Raw genomic sequence first — 22710 nt, 5'->3', positions numbered from 1 at the left:
TATACAACATCGAAATTACTAACAAAGCCCCACAGAATCTACAAAAACAAAAGCAACCGGATTACAATAATTACACAAATTAAGGTAAAAAATGTATTCAATCGTAATAATAATTAGGGAACAAAACATTCTAAAATATCCACAAATGAAAAGTGATAACTGATAAGATAGTGATGTAGCTATACAAAATAAAGCAAAAGATAAAATAGAAATTTAATTACATAGGTCATTAAGATTGAATTTATTGCAATTAGTGATTTAATATTTTTTTTTAAAACACTATAAAATCTTGGCTCTATGTCTGGCTTATTCAGCGATTTCCACCCTTTATTCAGTCATTGCACCCTGACCAGGACTTCATGAATTTATTACTGAAATTGATGGAACACTGCACATAGTCAGCACTCTTTAATACTGTATTCTCGAGTTTAACACCTTATGTAATCCGGGCACTGATAAGAGCTGTTGTTAAAAAAAAATTTTGTCGGATTCAGGTGTTTTTTTGACCTACTGAGCTGTACACTTTTTTAGTTCACTCATTGTTTATGTGTATTTATTCTGGGTAAAGAGCATCTACTTGTTTAAAACATCATTGTTCGGTTTATTAATTTTCCCTTGGTGTTCTCGTTAAAACTTTATTAAAGTTTGATAACCAGGAAAAATCAAATAAGCTGACATAGCTGTTGTCTCAAGAATACCTGATCAAAGAGTGTTTATTGTTATGGACAAGATTTTGTGGTTTTATTTTTTATGTCAATTACATTTTTATAGCAGGAGTTTTTATTTTCATACATTGTCTTTATTCATAAAAATATTGTATTATTCAGCACATATGAATGTAAAAATATTTCTTAATACTTTTTTTTTCACCGAAATGTTAAAATTTTGACTGGCACATGAGGTATCTATATATACAATAAAATCATTAGTAATAAGCATGTCTATAACATAACTACTTGGAAAATTAAAATTACAACTGCAAATTTTTGTATGTTTTAAAAATGTGCCATCATTAATTTAACTAGAAAGCGATGCAAGATCAAACAATATAATATTAATTTTTTTTTCCAACCTATGTGGTTAATACATTTTGGTAAACAATCGTGCTCAATAAATTGCAGTCAATGAATTTACCATAGTAAAAGATAAAATTTTTCTTGTAATTTGATATGTTTATTAACTTGCATTTCAGTGTTACATGTTATATTGACATGAATTACTGTGTTATTTCGTTTTTATCCCAATTTACCTTATAATCTTGTCACTATTTATTGTATTTTTACGCCATTTGTTTACATATCTCTATTGTGTTTTTTTCTTCTGGATTTAATTTTTTAAAATCTTTTACAGTTAAAAGAGTCTTTTTATTGTATTGCAGTATACAATAAAAATGGTGGATGTGAATTACTGACAAAGTTGTTATAAGTTGATATTTCTCTTACTCATTCTAAAATCTTATTGCACAACTGCCGTGGTTGAGACATCTCTGGCTGGTAGTTAGTAAACTTTGCTCCCCAGGATACAGGGTGTTATTTTCAGGGGCGTAGCCAGGGAGGGGGGGGGGGGGGGTTTAGAGGTTCAAACCCCCTCCTTAGCACTAAATTTTTATTTCAATTTCTTATTCATCACTCAATGAAATTTCATATTAAAAATTAATAAAATTTTTACCATTACAATATTTAAATTCAAGTACCGAAAACTGCTAAAAATAGCACTATTTTACACCTTAAAATCCAAATTTTCCTGGGGGAGGACCCCCGGACCCCCTGTTTTAATACGGGGGGGGGAGGGGGGGCCATGCTTCTTAACACCCCCCTGTACACAAATCCTGGCTACTACGCCACTGGTTATTCTTCTATGACTGTCGACAAGTGTTCTGAGAGCTCGTCTTTGTTTGGTATGTTCCAGGATCCTGCAGCGGACGTCCATCTCGACCAACATCAAGGAGCGGCTGGACTTCTCCTGCGCCCTGTTCGGTCCGGACGGCGGCCTGGTCTCGAACGCCCCTCACATTCCCGTGCACCTTGGCTCCATGCAGGAAGCTGTCATGTACCAGGTGCCTCGACAAAAGCTGTACCTTCATCGTGCAGTCGGCAGGGGCGTAGCCAGCATTTGTGTATGGGGGGGGGGGGGGGGTGTTAAGAAGTATGCCCCTTCCCCCCCACCCTTCCCTTATTAAAAGCGGTGGGTCCGGGGGGGGTCCTCCTCCCCTGCGAAAATTCGGATTTTAAGGTGTAAAATAGTGCTATTTCAGCAGTTTTCGGTACTTGAATTTAAATATTTTAATGGCAAAATTTTTATTAATTTTTAATATGAAATTTGTTTGAGTGATGAATAAGAAATTAATTAAAGATTTGTTGCTAAATGGGGGGGTTTGAACCTCTAAAACCCCTCCCCCCCCCTGGCTACACCCCTGACAGTCGGTGCTCTTCAATCCGGCATCCTTCGGTTCCGGCACGGTGCTTTCTGTAATTGGCAAACAGTCGAGCGACTCTAGTTTTAATTTTTTTCTTCTTCTGAAATTGGATTCTGGCATTTGCAGACATTCACGCATTGGCATATATATTATCACGCTTGGCATTATTTTAAAGAATTGTATATTAAATTTATTTGTGTCTGAGTTTCGTATTGTAAGTGCATTTGTAACCACGTGAATTTGCTGATTTTTTTTTTGTGGGGACCACTAAGTTTGAGTGGTTTGATCATTTGTAAGACTGCTGGTTTTCTCCAGTTACTCTCATTTCCTACGCCACCTGCCATGGCTCTATCTCACGATCTGTCTCCATGACCCCAGTGTTGACAAGATGCAAAAATACTTATTCATTATTTTTTTTTATGTTGCCGGTGCCTTTATGGGTGGCAAACGATAAATAAATATGTCCAATATATCATAAATATTGGTATTTTAGGTTCAAAATATCTGTAATTTATCAATATTTTAGTGACAAATTTTGTTCTGGTAGGTATATATATTTTTTTTTAAATAATTGTTTTTAATTAAAATTATTTTCAAATAAATTTGGTGTAAAAATAATAAAATGGTGGACCGAAGGCCTGAACTAATTGTATTAGGTAATTCCTTTATACCAGCTTAGATATATCAAGAACTCAATATAAAATTTAACTGTAATAATAGTTAATTTTATAATTAGTATAGCATGGGTAAACGTTTGTATATTTTAATAGAATGACATATTTTGAGGCTGATATTTTATCGTCATCAATATAATTCAAGTGTTACGTCGAAATACCAGCATGTCGATGTGTTGAGAAGTATTGCCATCCCTAGGTGCGTTGCTTTGGCGGGTGACTTTATATTTTTTTTTTGTGTCCAGATACGGGCGTTGGAAGGGAAGTTCCGCGAGGGAGACGTCATCCTGAGTAACCATCCCGAGGCAGGCGGCACGCACCTGCCGGATCTCACTGTTATCACTCCCGTCTTCTACAAGTGAGTTTTGTGTGATATTCTCAATTACTGTGTTTCATCGCATAATTGTTGCACATTTTGTACTAAAACCAAGTTTGAAATGTAGGGGTGCAATTTTTATGCGAGAAAAAGCATTTTTTGTTAGGTCAAGTTATTTTTAAAAACAAAACCTATTCATGGAAATTACATTTATTTAAAAAGTAGAGTATAAACAAGCACGCCAAATTATTAAAATTAATAATTAATGCAACAAAAGCATTTTTTTTCAACTTTAAATAGAAAAACTAAAACCATGGCCGGAACTAACGCATAACTATTGTCGTAGTACATACTTACCACGAAAGAGTGCGAGCTATCAAATGTAGTTAACTTGACACTAGACAGAGCACACGTGTTGCATGCAATTATTGGTGAGCTATCAATATCAGTATTCAAGTACGTGCCCACGCTCTGTATGGGAAGCAGCATAACCAAACAAGAATGATGCTAACTAGCGCTGGCTACATTTTTATAAGCGGTACACAGCTGGACAAAGGCGAACAGATAAAGGTTATAACGTTTAAAAACGTCTTTAAAATAAAATGTACACATCAGGCAACTTTGTAATTCTGTTAGTTAAATAAGTAAGCGGTAATATCCGAGTGAATATTAGATTTAAACTTTAAAATACATTGATTTATATGGGAAAACTACCTACACAAAGCACTTGGAATTTAATGGTAGGACCAATAACATCATGCAATGTTTATGTGAGAAAATTTTCTCCATATTTTGACACCCTAAAATAACGGTGCAACGATTATGTGCGTTCAACGATTATGCAATAAAACATGGTAAATAAGATTTCAACATAAATAAGTTACAGTAGAATCCGGGCAAGATGGGACAGGACCCTATCCAGATTAAACCTGAATTTTTCCTTAAAATGCTCAAGATACAAAAGGTTTGGATTGGTGAAACTATAAAACTTGTTATTTTTCGGTGTTATTTCAGTTTCATCTCATTTCACTTTCTAATCTTGTTCTTAGTTATAGCTAGGGACCGGAAAAAATTCGCGGATTCGATGACCTCTTGGGATAGCCTCCATTATCCTCTGCACATCACAAGTAAACATGCGTGTGTGTTCATCGGTTACCGAATTGCGAGTCGTCTCCACTGGGTAGCTTGTTATCCGACGCTTCTTTGGTCGATGGTCTCTCGTCGGACCGGAGAGAGCTCCAGTTGAACCGCGAGCCAATAGCAGAACCGGCAGTATTGCACACGTGTTTGAATTTCAGCTTATCGCGAAACGAATCCGTGGAATTTTTCCGGTCTCGAGTCGTAGCAAGCGTGGTGAAAGGGTTCCTTGTTAATGACCGCCGCTGCGGTGGAAGGACCGTCGTAAAGGTCGTCGTGTATGCTACAGGGGCGCCCCGGAGCCGGTGTTCTTCGTGGCGAGCCGCGGCCACCACGCGGACATCGGGGGCATCACCCCGGGCTCCATGCCGCCCCACTCCCGCACGCTGCTGGAGGAGGGCGCCAGCTTCAAGAGCTTCCTGCTGGTGAAGGAGGGAGTGTTCGACGAGGCGGGGCTCGTTGAGATCCTCTACTCCCCGGGCAAGGTCCCCGGCTCGTCCGGCACCCGCAACCTCTCCGACAACCTCTCCGACCTGAAGGCGCAGATCGCGGCCAATCGCAAGGTACCAGCCTCTCCCGACAAACACACCTACACTTCTCGACGTGAAAAATTCTCAAGCCGAAGTAGTGTAACGTCGATCAAGTTGACGCCAACTCTCGGTGTTCCCCGGGGCTGTGACCAGAGACCCGGAAAATTCGCGGGTTAATTTCGTGTTGTGCTAAAATTCAAATAATTATACCTTTAGTGCTGCTTCTGTCATTGGTTCACTGTTAATCTGGAGGACTGAGGGCCGATTAGAGACCCTCGCTCGTAGAAGTGTCGAATCACAGGCCACCCGGTCGAGACGACTCACAAGTCAGCGGCCGATGAACAGTTGGCAATCGCCCGAGTGTGTAGAGGATATTGGAGTCTTTATCCTGGAGGTCATTGAACCCGCAAAATTTTCCGGGTCTCTAGCTATGACGCACCGCCGCGCCGTGACAATGGTCGAAGAACAGTTGAGGAGCTGCAGGGTCAGTGGTTAGTTGTGACCATCTCTGCCTGAATGGACAGTGTGTGCGCGGCTTTCGACCAGGACGGCTGAGGGTATCTTGGAGTTAGCAGCGTCCCAGGGCATCGATCCTAAGAGCCATTTCTAGGCCTGTGCAAAGCTTCAACTAAGCGAATTAATCGAAGCTCTTTTTAATATTCAATTTGACTTTGCCAGGAAGTTTGTTACTCGTTTTATTTGAAGATTCGTTAGTGATGCAAAGCTTTGCTTCTGATGTGAATCTTTATAAAAAATAGAAAGTCTAAAATTGGCTCATGAAAATATTTATTTATTTTTCGAATAATCAAAATAAATAAAAGTAGGCAATCCGTTGGCTTTTATGAATGCTCAATTAATATTATCCATAGCTGTTTTATGATTTTTATGAATGATGTACATACAATGGTTTTGGAGTATCGACCATGAAACGAAAAACTATATAAAATTTTTCCTGATGTCGCACCATCGTAACGGCTACAATAGGTAGTATTTCTTTGATGTCTACCTATAGGGTAAACTACCAGAAGACAAAAAGCTGTTATTTTATGGGACAACCAACTGCAAAGCTTATTCGCCAGTAGCTGAGATAGTTTCTGGCAACATTTTTGTAATACTCTGCCACCTAAAGTTATCTCATTTGATCCAACCCATGGATCAAGGTTTTATTCAAAACTTTAAATGATTTTATGGAAGCTCCTTCATCCAAGGCCTTTTTTATTCAGACTGTGACTTTACTGACTTTCAAAAGAAATTTAATGTTAAGGATTCCATATATGATACTGCACATACATGGTCTCAAGTAAATGAAGAGACTTTACTACGTTGCTGGTTGGAAACTTTGGCCAAATTTGGTCACCAAAGTCAGTTATGTAACAAGATAAATTGTTTTGGAGGAAGAAAATTCAGGCTGGTACTCCAGGACACAAAAATAAGGGTTTAGGTGTTGAATATGCTGCACCTGTACCGTAACCGTATTCCTACTGCATGATAGGACATGGCCACTCCCTTATTTTTAGGGAACAAATTTTGAATTTCTGGAGACTTGCACTGTGATTATTTATAAAAAAAAATTGGTTGTCTGTAAAAACAAAACATTGATGAAATGATTGCATACTTTTATGAATAAAATTGAATCATTTTTATTGAATTATCACTATTTTGTATGGATACAAAGAAGGAGTGAAATGAAATCTACAATTTAATATAACTATAACTTTTATACATGTTTGCTATTTAACTTCTTCCAATCTGTGTTATTCTGTTAAGGATAGGACGATGATAGGAAAAGTAGGAAACGAATGGGAGTGTTTCCAAGTTTAATGTGCCTCGAAAAAGTCAAATCGATGGTTGTTCCAATCGAGTGGGAGAGAGATAGATGCGGTGCAAGCGTACAATGAGCTTAACGGGACAATTAGCGTAACGGGACACAGCGTAACGGGACAATGTGCATAACGGGACACTTTTCAGTGCGTGCAGCCAGCATTCATCTATTTATTAGACGTCGTCACGTAAAAAGAGTATTGAATCAGTTTTGGTACTGGTTACTAGACCCCTTAAAGACGTGTATCAGTAGTTGGATCGACTCGGCTCTCTTCCCCGCGTCGCCCGTCACTGTCGCCGGAGCGACGGCCGGCCCCGCAGGAAGGTGGGGGTCTACGTGCGCGTGTGCGTGTGTGCGTAGGGCATCTTGCTGGTGGGCGAGCTGATAGACGCCTACGGCCTCGACGTGGTCCAGGCCTACATGGGCCATGTCCAGCGCAACGCCGAGCTCGCCGTGCGAGACGTGCTGAGGCGGGCGGGGCGTCGCGCGCTCGAGCGCACGGGAAGCACGGAGCTGGCCGCCGAGGAGCTCATGGACGACGGCACGCCCGTCAGTCTCAAGGTGTCCATCGACGTCGAGCAGGGGACGGCCGTGTGTGACTTCAGGTGAGTTCCGTCCGCTTCACGCTACTCCCCCATGCCCTGACACCGTCTCTCGAAGAATCCCTCTAGGTCAGGGCCGGTGCTAGGTAAATTGGCGCCCTAGGCGAAAAACCTTAATGCCCCCCTCCCCCGCAGGACACCCCCAAAATATATTTTCCTCTTGCCTCAAAATACATCACGTAAGCCTAAGATTTTGTCAACAATCTCAAATGTAAGCAGGCTTGTTTTTTTTTTGTTTTTTTACTTTTTTTACTTATTACAAATCATAAACAGGTCGCCGTGGACTTTAAATAATTACTTATATCAATATAAACATTCCAAACTGTTACAAAAATCCATTTTCATCTAGTTTCAATAATCGTTAAACATATGATATCAGCTGTTATGTGTCGTGCTGCGCTGCCCCCAGCTACTTGGCGCCCTGGACGGTTGCCTGGTTCACCTGTATGGACCCGCCGGCCCTGCCTCTACGGGCCTCTGTTGTTGAGCGGTCACGTTACGTGACTACTCCCGCTAAGGCTACCCGGGTTCGAATCCCCGGTAGGATCCAATCCTGGATTTTCCGCTAACGGTAAACTTGGCGGATGTTGACTTGAGCCGTCGAGTTTTCCGGAAGGTACTTTTCCTGCCCGTGCCGCTGTGGTCGTTTTAAGCTGACGTTAAAGAGTTCTGTTGGATGGGCTACCTTCTTCTTCTCTTCTTCTTCGAGTAGAACTCGAACCTGAAATAGGCAACTGAATATTTAAATTTTAAATAAAGTTTGGCTGTCGTAGCGCAAGGGCGGCGTGCATGATGTTACGTAACTGAACGTGTAAATTTGTAATACACAGGGAAAATGAAGTCGTGCGGCAAAAAAAAAAATTTGATTCTTAATGAGTCTGCGAGAGTGTGATACTTGTATACGTGACGCTCGAAAGTTGTAGCCCCCCTCAGCAAAGAAGTTTCTCTTGAAAAAAATCCGACGGTGTGGCTCAGTCGATGCGCCGGACCGTAGAATCTAGGACTGAAGACCTGTCACTGTTTTTTTTTTCTTCCCTTCCTCCAATGTACAGGGACTCCGGCTACGAGGTGTGGGGCAACACGAATGCCCCGCGGGCTATCACCATGTCGGCGCTGATCTACTGCCTGCGCTGCATGGTCGGACATGACGTCCCCTTGAACCAGGTGGGTTGCCCCGCGAGCCCGGGAGAAGTGCGAGAAGTACCACATAGCGAGGCCAGGAGCGTAGCCAGGGAAGGGGTTTTAGGGGTTCTAACCCCCCCTTAGCCACCATTTTTTTTTTTCTTATCTGAAAGCAGGTTAGCTAAAAGCCTGGGTTTCTTACTGCTATCACCGGCCACTGCAATGGCGGGGAAGAGTAAGCGAGCCCTACCGATTCTCCTTCCCTTTCCCTACCCCTGTCGCGAGCAGAAGCTATAAGGTTGTGACTCCGTGACGGGTCCCAAGCTTTCAAATAGCTTACACCTACTGTATTTAACCAGCGCGGTAATTATAAGCAGGTGGTGACTGGGTAACTCTTCAAGCTAAAGCTAATTGTTTCCAGGAATAGGCCAGTTCTGCCGTAACCCGACCATTTTTATTCCTTTTTTTTTGTATTGTCGAGCTTTGAGCATGATTTATGATTTTGAGTGGACATGGACAAGGCACTTGGATTGATTAAGATATGTTTAATTAATTTCTTATTTCATCACTCAAACAATTTTTTTTATTAAAAAATTAATAATATTTTTACCATTACAATATTTAAAGTTAAGTACCGAAAACTGCTCAAATAGCACTATTTTACACCTCAAAATCCAAATTTCACTTTAATAGGGGGGGGGGGATGCTTCTAAACCCTCCCCCCATACACAAATCCTGGCTACGCTACTGAGCAAGGCGACCCTTGGTCGTGGAGACAAGATTGTGTGTTGTTTTTTTTTAGTTTTAGGCCAGTTTCGTTATTTTAGACAGGAGATTTCGGTGTCATAGATTTTTTATGAATTCTGTTTATTCTTAAAGATAGTGTACTATTATTGAACAAATTGACGCAGAAATGTTTTATTTCCACCAAAACAGTGTCATTTTGACTGATGGATGATGCACTTGGAACAATAAAACTAAATCTGCAATTACTTGTTCGCAAAATGTACCTATGTGGTATTGTAAAAATTATTTTCTAATAACAGTTGTAAGATAAAAAAAAGTAAAATATATAATTTTACGATCGGCTTAGTACATACATTTTTTATAAAAAACTTTGTGCTGAATACATTAAATTCATTGAATTTAACTTATTAAATATTATTTTTTTTTGGGATTCAGGTTAATTTATGATTAAAAATGCTTATTCATTTCATGATTGTAGTTGCATTTTTGGTGTTTTATGGGGTTTTAATTTACATTTCGGTGTTATGTAGTGTGTTGACAGTGTTAATTTGGTTTTATCGCAATTCATTATAGGATCTTGTCTCTAGTCATGAGAGAGATGGAATCCATGCACATTTTAAAACTTTTTTTTTCTAGTTTTTGTTTGTGATTTATGATTTTAAAGTTTGGTTCTGAGATAGTATGATCACTCATCAAAGTGTAGCCTGCATCCGCCCATCGATCACGTGACCTGCAGCAAATTGGATAACTCGAAAAATTATATCCGTCCGTCAAAAGCTTGTGCTGTATTTGTTTGTACAGATGTTTTGCATAAAAAGATAGCGGTTGTTAAAACTCACGTCCAAACAGTTTATTCATGACTGAATCATTCCGAGGATATGCGAATACAATACTTACAGGAATACTACATAAATAGCAAAAATCATCATTACAAACCTCTGAGAGAAAAACTTTTGATTGTGGGCTGCACTGATGTAGAAAAATATTTTGATGGCTGTATGAAGTCATGTAAATCGCTTGGCTAAGATGGATGGCATTGACGGGCGAAAGAATGACGAATTGGGCCGATCTCGGACAGAAGCTATGGGTTATTGGCGACCATATGAAATTATTAGTAATTGATCACTTTTAAAGATTAGATATTGGAAATACTTAGAATAAGTAACTTATGAAATTTTTTTCTAAGCTGAATTTAAAGGATAATGTCTGTTTCCCAGAATTCATTTTTAAATGATCTTCATTCTATGTAACTTTAAGAAAATAGCAACAAACTTCAGTTCAGAGGTATACCAGTTTTAATGTACAGGGTAGCTGAATGCAAAATAATTATTTTCTAGTTTAATCATTTGAAAATAATTATTTATAAAGATTATCAAAATTTTTTTTTAAAAAAAATGATGGTGTACTTTAACAAAATATTTTTTTGTTAATTGTAGTATCAAGAATTAAAACTTAAAAAATAAAATAGTAATAATTTAAGTGACCTTTAGTATTTTACATTCAGGAGAGTAGCTACTGATGGGAAAAATATATAATATTTTTTTTTGATTTTTCCGCCAAAAACAATTGACAGCTTTTAATTGTCTTTTAGACCAATTTTTTTATTTGGTTGCATAAAAAGTTATGTTTTATGGAGAATCTACGACAAGCAACACAGATTACAGTAAAGGTTATTTAATACGACATGTGCGGAACTGTGGCTGTGCCAAAGCAGCGATTTTCTCGAATTGTATCAAAAGTTAAAAATAGTTTTAACAGGATTAACGAAGAAAAATTAATATACAGTAAAATAAAATTCCAAACAAGCAGCTCTGTGTAAAGATAAAATAAACAAGAGTATTACCGTTTGAAAAAAATTGTCTGATAACACCTGTTTGTGATTCGAATCTCTTCTTTAAAAGAGCATTGTAAATTATCAACAAAACTTATGAGTTCTGCAGAGTTATAGTCGTTTGCTTGATCAGTACTGGGTTTTGGTTTGAAGAGCGCCGATTATACGACCTATGAGATTTTACACGAAGATACATCCGGTACTCTCCCTTCTTTGTGGTGACCCTGGGCCTATTAACTTTTGAGTTGTTGTGGGGGTGCCTTACCAGGGAGGGGGGGGGGGGGTTTACCCTGGAAGATTTCAAAATTAAACTCTTTGAAACAACATTTCCAAGCCAAACCCGGGACTCAAATTTCGAATATGGTTTGGCATACATATTTGGCTTAAGAATTTTAAATATTCTTTCTCTGGTTTTATTTATTTTTTTTTATTAAATGCTAACGATCAAACTCTGTTGTGGTATCGCGACAGTACACGAGGCCGTAAAATCTTTTTGATTTTTTTTTTTTTTTTTCCCGATACGAAATGACGAAAATCCAATTGAAATTTGAAAGTTATGGCTTATGGACCAGCACTTCAAAGTATAATTTAGTTGTTCCTTTTCCGTTAATTTCTATTATTGTTCACATGAAACCAGATAAACCAGGGTTTGTGCGAGGCTGCGGGCAGCTACCCCTCTGGTCACTATCGAGAGTCGCGGTGCTCGAACTGACAGCGGTGGTGCATCTCCCCCCGCAGGGCTGCCTGAAGCCCGTGAAGGTGCTGGTGAGGAAGGGCTCGGTGCTCGACCCGTCCGAGACGGCGGCCGTGGTGGGCGGAAACGTGCTCACCTCCCAGCGCCTGGTGGACGTGGTGCTGAAGGCGTTCCAGGTGTGCGCCGCCTCCCAGGGCTGCATGAACAACGTCACCTTCGGGGACGACACCTTCGGCTACTACGAGACGGTCGCCGGGGGAGCCGGAGCGGTGAGTGCAGTCGTCTCCAATCCGCACTAGCGCTCGGTTGAGCAGTGGTTCTCAAACTAATCGTAGGCGCACCATGTAAGAAATATGTAGTACTAATAAAGTGAAATATCACAGAAAAATTTTTGATAGAAAAAATTAAATCAAACGTACCGTAAGTTGATTTAGGCTTGTTTGCAAAACAGTAAAAAGCGACAACAGTGCTGTGATATGCAGAACTTGTTCAAAATAAAAAAAATCCATTTTTGTAACTTGTAATACCCTGAAAATGATCTGTGTCTTATAATTGGACATGATCCAGTTTATAATTTATTTGATTCTAAGAAACACCTTTTGGTGTGACTTTTAAACTTAAATGCGTCCAAAACCAGATAGATATTTTTTTTTTCTCGTTATACTTAAGATGAAACAAATGGTGTCTTTTGATTGATGGCGTCTTGGATTCGAGTAAATAATTTAAAACATAGGAAAATATAGCGTGGATCACGAGCTGAACGTTTGCGCGCCCCTGGACATCTCCAGGGCCCGACTTGGCACGGCCGCGGCGGCGTCCACACGCACATGACCAACACCCGGATCACGGACGCCGAGATCCTGGAACGCCGCTACCCGGTCATCCTCCAGAAGTTCAGCCTGCGGGAGGGGTCCGGGGGGGCGGGCGCCTTCCGGGGCGGCGACGGCGTGGAGCGGGAGCTCCTGTTCCGGAAGGACATCACGCTGTCCGTGCTCACGGAGAGACGGGTCTTCCACCCGTACGGCATGAACGGTGAGCGGCACGGTCATCTGGCGTGCCAGACCTACTTCGGGAAAGCTATACAGTAAAACCTCTTACAACGAACTCCTTTATAACGAAATCCTCATTATAACGAATCAGTTTTTTGGTCCCACCAAAACGCCATATAACCCTATGTATTTGTACCTCAAAATAACGAAGTATTTTTTCATATCTCCACCAAATCCCCCGCTACAGCGAAAGCACAATTAAAGATTTTCAAAAAATTTCCTTAAAATTTTCATATTTATACAAGATGATTAGGACACATTTTAACTTCTTTCGGTGCTATAATTATTTTCTGTTTACAATAATGGATTAAAAAAAAAATAATGCAATATATTTTACCACAAAATTAAAAATTCTGTTGGTTAAGGAGGCAAAAAAGTTTGTCTCAGTAAAAAAAAATTATACAGGCTTTCATAGTTGTCACTTTGATGCAAAATAAAGTATTTCTCCATTTCATTTAACGGTCAAAGTTTTTGCTTGGATTTACTTACCTTACTCTGCAAGCGGCCCCTAACGTCATGCATTCAATTCTTTTTAATTTCTTTTTTGTATACATATCACTTGTAGTTTTGAATTCACCTCGTTATAAAGAAACCTCACTATAACAAACACACCTGAAATCAGTCCCTTTAAGTTTGTTATATTGAGGTTTTACTGTATTTGTTTGTTATTTTTTAACACGCCTACCAACAGTTATATAACTTTTATGGTAGGCACAACACAAAAAAAAACATTATTAAGACAAACATTACACTAAGGCCGGTATACCAAGATACAAAAAAAGGGTTTAGGTTTTGAATATGCTATACCTGCACTCTAACTAAATTCCTAGTGCAGAAAACCGCTTCTGAACCCTTGTATAGGACACGGCCAGTCTCTTATTTTTAGGGACGGGTTTTGGTATCCTGTCCATGACCTGTCTGTTGCCCAAACTTCCGTACATGTGCAGAACTCACTTTTTTTTTGTTGATTTTGTCCAGATGGCGGACCAAAGTCTGGCGCTATTAACTCATTTATAGTCACTGTAACATACGTTCATGTTTAATATATGTTCAAGGAAACCTTTTTTTTAAAATGTATTATTGCATTACGAACACCATCATTTGTGTAAAAAAAAATTAATATTATTTGTTTGAGTAATTGCTATAATACTATAAAAACTTCTAATACACATATTGCCTAGCTAAGAGTACCGCCTAATTAACATTTCAATAACTTTACTAGAGGGTCATACAACTGACAATTATGTATAATGTGTATATAATGTAATGCTATTTTTATTTTAAATCAACATTTTTAATACTTTTCTTACTATAAAGCAACTGTAACCTCAAAAAATTTGCAATTGTTGAGTTTTAACACCTATGAATTAACTTGTAAGTTTTAAAATGATAATGTGAAGCACATGTGAACGATAATAGTAAGGAGTGTAGGGAGTAGCTGCTGTTGAAAAAACTCACACAACAGTTTATGTTATTTGCAGTGCAATGAAATTGTTAGTGAATTATTCATACATAAATTATTGTCTATTGCATGTGTCCTACATTTTTTATTTTAAAACTTTCAAGTTAATTCATAAGTGTTAAAAATCAACAATCACAAATTTTTAGGGCAGTCTTTACGATGTTAGGGATCTACATGTGGTTACAAATTATTTTATAATTTTTAGTCTGATTTTAAAACTTTTTTAATATTATTTTCTGATTTTTATTTTTGTGTGTGAGAAATTTTCCAATTAATTTAATTGAATTTTTTGTACAGATTTAGTATCTGATTTTATTCCTAACAAATTGTAATGAAAATTTGTGATTGTGAACTTTAAATCCCTATAAATATACTTGTAAGGTTTAAAACTAAAAATGAGGGGCACTTGCAATAGATAATAGTAAGTAGTCAAGCAGTGATGGATGCATGAAACGACAATGCATGTCACATTCAGTGCAATGCTATCTATTGATAAAGTTATAACCTAAACTGTTAGCAGCGCTGTTAGTGTGCTAGGCGCCATGAGCTTTGCTAAGCGGACGGGTCTTGCCAAGGAGAAGAATAGGAAGTTGCCAGACCTTACTATATGACCGTGGGGCTGATATTTTTCCTAGGCCTTTATGTGTGATATAGGCACCGCCTGTGTGTTGCGTTATGCATCGCACAACATGTACTGTTTTGATCATTGCCTAATGTCACGAATCCAGGGGCTTTGTTAAACAAAACCAAACAAATTTTGTAACAAACAAAACTGAAAAGAAAGCAAATTAATATTGCATTGTAATCCAGTCCTGAGCTATGTTCAAAGTTTCAAGTCTCTAGCACATTGGGAAGTTAGTTTAAAATAGATTGCGATATTTGTTTCGAACAGAGAAACAGACAGGCAAGAAAGTGAGTTAATAAAAAGTGTTATATAATAGAGTACATATTATTGGAAATTGTAAATAAAAGTCACAGATTATTTGGTACATATAAAATTAATGTGTCTATAATGTTGTTGAAAACTAATTTAAATTTGTTGATAAATCATGTTACAAATTTGAAATGTCGAATCGAGTAGCAAATTATTCACAAATAATGAGTACTCGCAGACCCCTAATTGACAAATTGACAACACAGTCAGTCAGGGAGGTAATGGGTCTTCCTACAATCCACAATACTTTCCTGAGCATTACAGGTGCTCATTAGAACCCAGGTTTGCATTGTGTGCAAGGGCGAAGAGTCAGTTCGTCCATATTTTGTGTCATTGAAAGGCTTTGGCTACACAAAAGCATCAAATCTTTGGCTCAGTTGCAATTGAATCTAATGAGTTCAGAAAAAAACAGTCTGGGGAAAATCCTATTTTTAATATGTAACATCAAACCTAAAAACAAACAAATGAATGTATGCACTTGATTTTGATCCAAGTGTGGAGCGAAAACACAACCCAAATATCATTTGTCCGTTGATTCATAATGTAGAGAAAAATGTATGTCTTTCTTCTGATTTTCCAACTATTAAACTAACTGTTTTCCAACGAAAAATGTAAGGTTTTAGTCATGGATGAAAATCAGCATTTAGAGTAAAAAGTACAGCTTTAGTTAAGCTTTCCATAGATTCTATTTTGTTTCGTTAAAGAAGTGATGCAGTTAAACATGGTGTAAATTTTACTCCCAAATTTTTTTTATTTTAAAATATGTACATATAATCTATTTTGCTTAGAATAGTGAATAATAGAGTTAGTAAATATTTGTGAACATTTTTTTTTTTTTCACAGGTGGCCTTTGTGGACAAAAGGGGCAAAATTTGTTACTGAAGAGTGATGGTCGTACAATCAACCTCGGATCCAAGACAGCTGTAGAGTTGGGGCCTGGGGTGAGTTTTAATCAATATCAAAACCTACTCTTCTACTTATTTTGTATTTATTTTTCTTCTTACATTCAGTATTATTATTATTATTATTATTATTATTATTATTATTATTATTATTATTATTATTATTATTATTATTATTCCTTTAATATTGTGTATCATCTTCTACTTTAAATGCTTGTTCAGGCACATACATTTTTTTTAAATCTTAATTCCAAAATATAATTTCAACTCTTGTTTCTCTTTGCTTAGTTTTGCGTCTCCACTAACTAGGGTTAATAATTTAAGAATACAATGCAGGGACTGGCTTTTTTTCAATGAGAATATATTTTGTTACAGTATGAGTATTTTGGCATCTCACTTATAGTACTAACATATTGTTCAAAAAAGAACACATTAAAATAAGTATGTAAACTGTGCAGAGAATATAGGTAAGATTCAAATATCATTTCATAGGTTTAATATTCTGCCCTCCATATTTCTCTTCACTTTTAGTGAAGTTTTGGTACATCAGCGATGTGTTAAACTGAGCTGCTTATTACTAGCCTATATGTGTTTAACTTTGAATGATAATTAATCAGCGGGTGAATTATTAGGTTTCAGGCCGGACCCACATCAGAAATTTATGGTCATTATGTGGATACAGTATGTTTTTTTTCTTTGCATCAGGACACCTCGTTATTTGTCCTGGTTTTTAGTCTGATGTTTCCAACTTTATTAAGCAAAAATTCATCCCGTGCTCCTTGGGTCTTCCTCCCTGTTTTAATCACGTCTCCGAAAACAAGGAGGAGACTAGATAAAGACAGAGGGTGGATCCTTCTTTCATCGACACTCAAGGGAACAGTTTTCTATCGCCCCTTCCCCCGTTGCAGGGGAAAGGGGTATGGGTTCCAACAGTTTATCATAAAGCAGAACGCTGGGACCCTCCCTTCCCCCTTTACCAACATTCCCTTATCCACATTTCCTGGTTCAGAACTTCTACCGCACTTAACTGCCTTCCTAGTTCCTGGCAGTCCTCGAAGCTGAAACCATTAATCATGTCCTCGTAATTACTCCTAAGGCACATTGATTACACGCCACAGAATGGTTAACCATTTAGACCCTTCTTTGCCCCTGGTCCCCGGAAGTGCGGAGGGGGGGGGGGGGAGGTGGCGCGGAAGGGGGAACTGGACAAAAGGAAGTGGGGGTGAAGAAGAAGTTGGAGAGAGGTGATTATGAGGGCTTGCAAAATATAACCCCCTTGTGTATGCAAATTCCACTTATCTTCACGAGACTCTGGGCAATACATCATACAAGAAGAAACTGTTTATCACTTTAAGATTTTTTTTAGTGAGGCAGTGAATCTCATTAGGGGCCCTAGTAAAATTTTTGTTTAAATTTTACACAATCTGAATGAATTACATAATTAGATTCCTTCTCGTTACAAAGATATACCAAGTGGTAGATTAAATTTAAAAATAAATGTAACTTATGAAAATGAAACTTTATAGACTTTGATAGCAAGATGTTGTGGAGAGTAACTTTTGAATAGTCTAGCTGTGAAGTATAGAGTATTGGTAGCTTAAACACTGGGTGAATGTAACTTTACCTCTCTGTGTTATTTAAGTAAAAGTTTAATAACTTCGGAGGTCTTGCTTTAGTAAACAAAGTGGTCATGTGATGTGTGGTGATGTATTTGTCACATATCAGGCAATTTAGTGTAACCTTAAGTGAATGCAGAAATCATGTAGTGAATTTTAGTTTTAAGTATACAAAAATGTGTATTGTTTTCATATCTACTTTTACCCAAATAAGGTACTTTTTTTTACTTGTACAAAGTTTATAAATGTTAAGTATATATCCATATGAAGCAATGTCGAGGAAAAAAATAATGAATTTAGGAAACAAATGAGTTTTCAGCTATTGAATATTAATTCTTAGTTAAATTTAATTTTCTCTGTGCTTGCTGAGCAAAAGTACAGGATGTAAAACTTTGGCCGATTGTTGTTTCGGAGTAGTACAATTGGTACTCCAATTTTCAAATTCAGATTGTATGACGGTAATATGGTAACATAGAGTGAATTAAGAAATTCCTTTAAAAAATTCACTACTTCATTATGGTTCATCGCAGACTCAGTGGATTTGTATGTATCTGTTTCACATGCGATTCTGTTTAAAATGATGTTATTCATAACATATACGTTGACATTTTCAGCCGTTAGAATGGCAGTTCTACTTAACCTTGCGTGATTGCGATAATTTGCTTTGGAAAACCTTGTATACTAATTCTTCTTTTGAATTCACGATATTACAAAAATTATATGGGAAGGCGATTTTTCCTGTTTCTGGAATTGTAGGTACAGTGCCATTACAGACTTCGAGTAATTCCTCGAGAAATTGTTGTGAAAATATGTCAGCTGTTGGATCGGTTTGAAGCTAAACTCTCATGTTGGTTTTTAAATGCAATTTTTCGACTGTGCTCCAGAAAGTAGAATATTTCAGCCGGGCATTCAATTCATCAACTGGTGTTGAGCGAAGCGTTTGCCATAAGTCACCGGCTAGTAACACCAATGCTCCACCAAATTGAACCCTGATTATTTCTCAACTCTTTCAATGTAACGTCAAATGCTTCCAAAATGACTTCTTGTGAGCCAACTCGTAAAACGCGTACTATGGCAAGCGAAAACGAAAGACGGCGGTAAAAGTCAGTTTTTTTTTTCGCGTACGCATTCCAAGGAGAATATATTAATTCACAGATAGGTAATTACGTTCTAAACTACATGTTAGCAGAATGTGAATAAAACGTACACAAATGTTATTAAAACAATATTTTTTTCTTTTCCTAAAAGGCTTTGACCCGTATATGTTTATTTCCAACCGAACACCATAATAAAAAAAATTCACGGTTCTTACTTTGAAAACTAGGAACCTCCCGACAAATTAAAAAAAATATATATATTTTATTATAAAAACACTCGCGTATTGAAATGCAACGTTGTGTCGAAATTTGAAGTCAATCGATCAACTAATTTTCGAGTTTAGCGAGAAAAAAAACATACGGCGGCTGAATTTTTATATATATGTATAGTCATTATTTTAGTCACGTCGCACCCGCCCGCCTGTGTTTCTGATCAGAAAGTCTGTTCTGTCGCGTCCGCCATTCACGTCGCGCTGACGTCACGGATGTGCTGAAACGTGATTGGTCCGAAAAAAAATAATATTCGCGTCCATTGCATCGCGCTGCTATTGATTTCAGCATGACATTGCAACGTTTCACGTTTGTTCTGCAACGTCACGGAAACGCAGACGGATCTCACGGAAGATTCCATTGTCACGTCTATTGCTGCTACAACGCACGGAAACGTAACAAACGGCAGCCATTGATATTGCATTTCAAGGTTACGAAATAATAATTCAATAAAAAATATATATATATATTATGCTTCGAGATCGTAATAGCACGGGCAGAATTTACATATATAATAAAAAAATACCCCACGAAGTAATAATATAAAACCAGATAATCTTGTGCTCGAAACAAAACTATACAAATAGAAATAGAAATGGAAATGAAATAAATCCACATATACGGAAATGAGTCGGAAACCTAATACATCAAACAAAATCACTCCATACAATAGAAATAAAATGATTTGTACGCAAGTGTAATTAAATAAATAAACTGAAGTAAAAAAAAACCCATCAGAAAGCATCAAAAGAACCCATTTATAACGAAATAAGTGTACTTTAATATAAACGAATTTCAATGATTAAAAGCATGAATTGTAACGAAATAAATCAAAGGAAAGGACTGAAATGTGTGGAAATGTTATCTACTTGAACATATTAATGTGGAAAAACCGAAATAATCTTAAACGATACCAATGGAAATGAAATAAATCCACATATACCGAAATGAGTCAGCCAAGTACTCCGTTTCTATTGGTCGCACGGGGCGAAGTGAACGGAAGGGCCAATCCGTAATCCGTAACGGGCCCTCAAGGAAGCACGGAATGCAAAATACCGCGCGCAACACCGGTTGAAATGTTGGAACCTCGTTCGTATCTCCGGTGTTTTCAGTCCGGTCGGAGGGAAGAAGCCTAAGATGTCCATCAAGTTCTGTCCCTGCCCGATTACACCCGAACAATTATTCACCTTCGGCCAACCTCGGGTTTATTTATAAATATTTATATTTCTTTGTTCATTTTAATTTAGCTATACTAACCTAACTAACCGTACGTAGTGTTTTAATGTAGCTAACCTAACCGACCACTTTTAATATTCGAATTCATTTTTTCCTGCGCAAAAAATAAAACAAATCCCGAAGAAGGCCGAAGGTGAATTGTTCGGGTGTAATCGGGAATGGCAGAACTTGATGTATATCTTAGGTTTCCTCGACATCGGATTGCCCCCCCCCCCCCCACCCTCCCCCCTCTCCACCGAAGTCACGTGATCAGTCCTGTCAGCGCCCCGACCTACATCACTCCTTTATGGCTTCCGCCACGTTCCCATTCGTCGCCGCTTTGGATATCGTCGGTTGGAAAGGGAGGGGGAGGGGGGCAGGGGTTTGTAACGATCGTTCCATCTGTCTCATAAAAAAAGAAGGAATCTCGGGAAAGACTTGCCATTCTCGTAAATTTCTTCTCGACGTTACGTACGACGCGAAACCCCCGTCTGTTTTTTCAGTCTCTCTCTCCCCCTTCCCCCCTGGAAGTAGTCTTTTGATTGAGACACGATGTATCTTCGGAACACACAATCGTATTAAAGTCGACAACGGAATGGGCGAAAAGGAAAAAAAAAAAAAATTGGTTGTCTGTAAAGTCGGTTTACGGACGATAGTTTAACTTTACGTCATAACAAAACATTGATGAAATGGTTGCATACTTTTATGAATAAAATTGAATCATTTTTACTACTATCTGGTATGGATACAAAGAAGGAGTGAAATGAATCCTACAATTTAATTGATAAATTTATTTTTATTTGCGCTCATTAATTGAAATATGTTTATTACTTTAACGAACAAATTATTTTAACTATAACTTTTATACATTTTAGCTATTTAACTTCTTCCAACCTGTGTTATTCTGTTAAGGATAGGACGATGATAGGAAAAAGTAGGAAACGAATTGGAGTGTTCCAAGTTTAATGTGCCTCGAAAAAGTCAAATCGATGGTTGTTCGAATGTAGTGGAAGAGAGATAGATGCGGCGCAAGCGTACAATGAGCGTAACGGGACAATCAGTCATCCTTTTTCGTGCGTGCGTTCATCGATTTATTAGACGTCACGTCAAAAAAATAAAACGTGAGCTAGTCTTTCGGTACTCGCAAGTAACCTCGGTAACGAGCAAATTCGTGTGTTCTCGTGCTGTAAATACCCTCATTTTACGAAACTCGGACACGAAATCTAACGAAGAATCCTTTAAAATAATGCCGAGCGTGATAAAAAATAAATACGCATATTGTGTTTTTTGAACTGCATTTCGGGGTGCGAATCTCGCGTAGTTTCCGCACCTGCCGCCAGAATTCGCTGCCGGAGCAGCTACAACAACTATGGAATCATTCGTTTTGCAGAGCGAAATTTTAAACCATATAATTAAACGGCTCCGATAAAGTTAAAAAAAAAGGCTTTGAAAAAAAAATACTAAACCCTGGCTTTTGACCTGATTTTTGACAAGGAATTTTTATTTAAAATACTGCCCATCTTTTTTAAAATCTATTAAACAGTTAATACCTTTAAGTTTCCCTTTGGCTTTGTGAACTTTGGTTCACCCCACCTCCGCCACAGATAGCAGCTACGTGGTTACACATTTCCGTTCCATGCGACGCGACGTCCGTAACATTCGCGAGACCGCGCCCACCAAAACGCCGTGTACCGAGAGCTAAAGGTGTCGCACATCAACAAACCGTGTGGCGTCAATCCGGTAGCAGTGACCGCTATTTGCTCTGTGACTTGATGTAAGCTTTTGGACATACGCCATTGCTATGCACATGTATGTCTGTAGAAGAAAATGACAAGAACATAAATTAAGCAAAAAATTGCTGTTGTCAGGATATAAACACCACACAATACTCCACAACAGGAATATGGTCAACAAACATAGAAAAACAAAGAAAAATGGACTAACAAAACAAAAAAAACACAAATGATGACGACACAAAAATATTGAACCCAAAAAAATTCAGCAGAACGGTTGAAACGAGACAAAAACACGACAAATTGAAAAGACGAAACACAATAGTTTTCCAAAACAGAATAGAACGATAAAAATCCCATAAATAATGACAGCACAAAAATATTATTGAACCCAAAATAATTCAGCACAACAGTCAAAACGACACAAAGAAACGACAAAACGAAAAGAAGAAACAAACACAACAGTTTTCTAAAACAGAAACAAGCGACGTTTCGGGAACTGCTATCTGCTCCCGTCCTCAGGCAGAGACGCACATGGTAT

The 22710-nt window shown here is 38.1% G+C and overlaps 1 protein-coding gene across 2 annotated transcripts in view; it reads left to right on the top strand.

Moving 5' to 3' along the window:
* The window catches only part of LOC134539250 (5-oxoprolinase), a 94888-nt gene that overhangs the window by 28907 nt on the left and 43271 nt on the right, over positions 1-22710 (top strand). For both annotated transcript variants that reach the window (XM_063381065.1, XM_063381064.1), the window contains 8 exons: positions 1909-2056; positions 3336-3448; positions 4833-5106; positions 7256-7500; positions 8550-8661; positions 11936-12160; positions 12680-12923; positions 16180-16277. In XM_063381065.1, coding sequence (XP_063237135.1) covers positions 1909-2056; positions 3336-3448; positions 4833-5106; positions 7256-7500; positions 8550-8661; positions 11936-12160; positions 12680-12923; positions 16180-16277 — 1459 coding nt within the window. The remainder of the gene's footprint in view (positions 1-1908; positions 2057-3335; positions 3449-4832; positions 5107-7255; positions 7501-8549; positions 8662-11935; positions 12161-12679; positions 12924-16179; positions 16278-22710) is intronic.

This window comes from Bacillus rossius, chromosome 15 (assembly GCF_032445375.1).
Source record: "Bacillus rossius redtenbacheri isolate Brsri chromosome 15, Brsri_v3, whole genome shotgun sequence".
NCBI lineage: Eukaryota > Metazoa > Arthropoda > Insecta > Phasmatodea > Bacillidae > Bacillus > Bacillus rossius.
The sequence above is the reverse complement of the archived record's forward strand: the minus strand, read 5'-3'. Positions and strand labels throughout refer to the sequence as shown.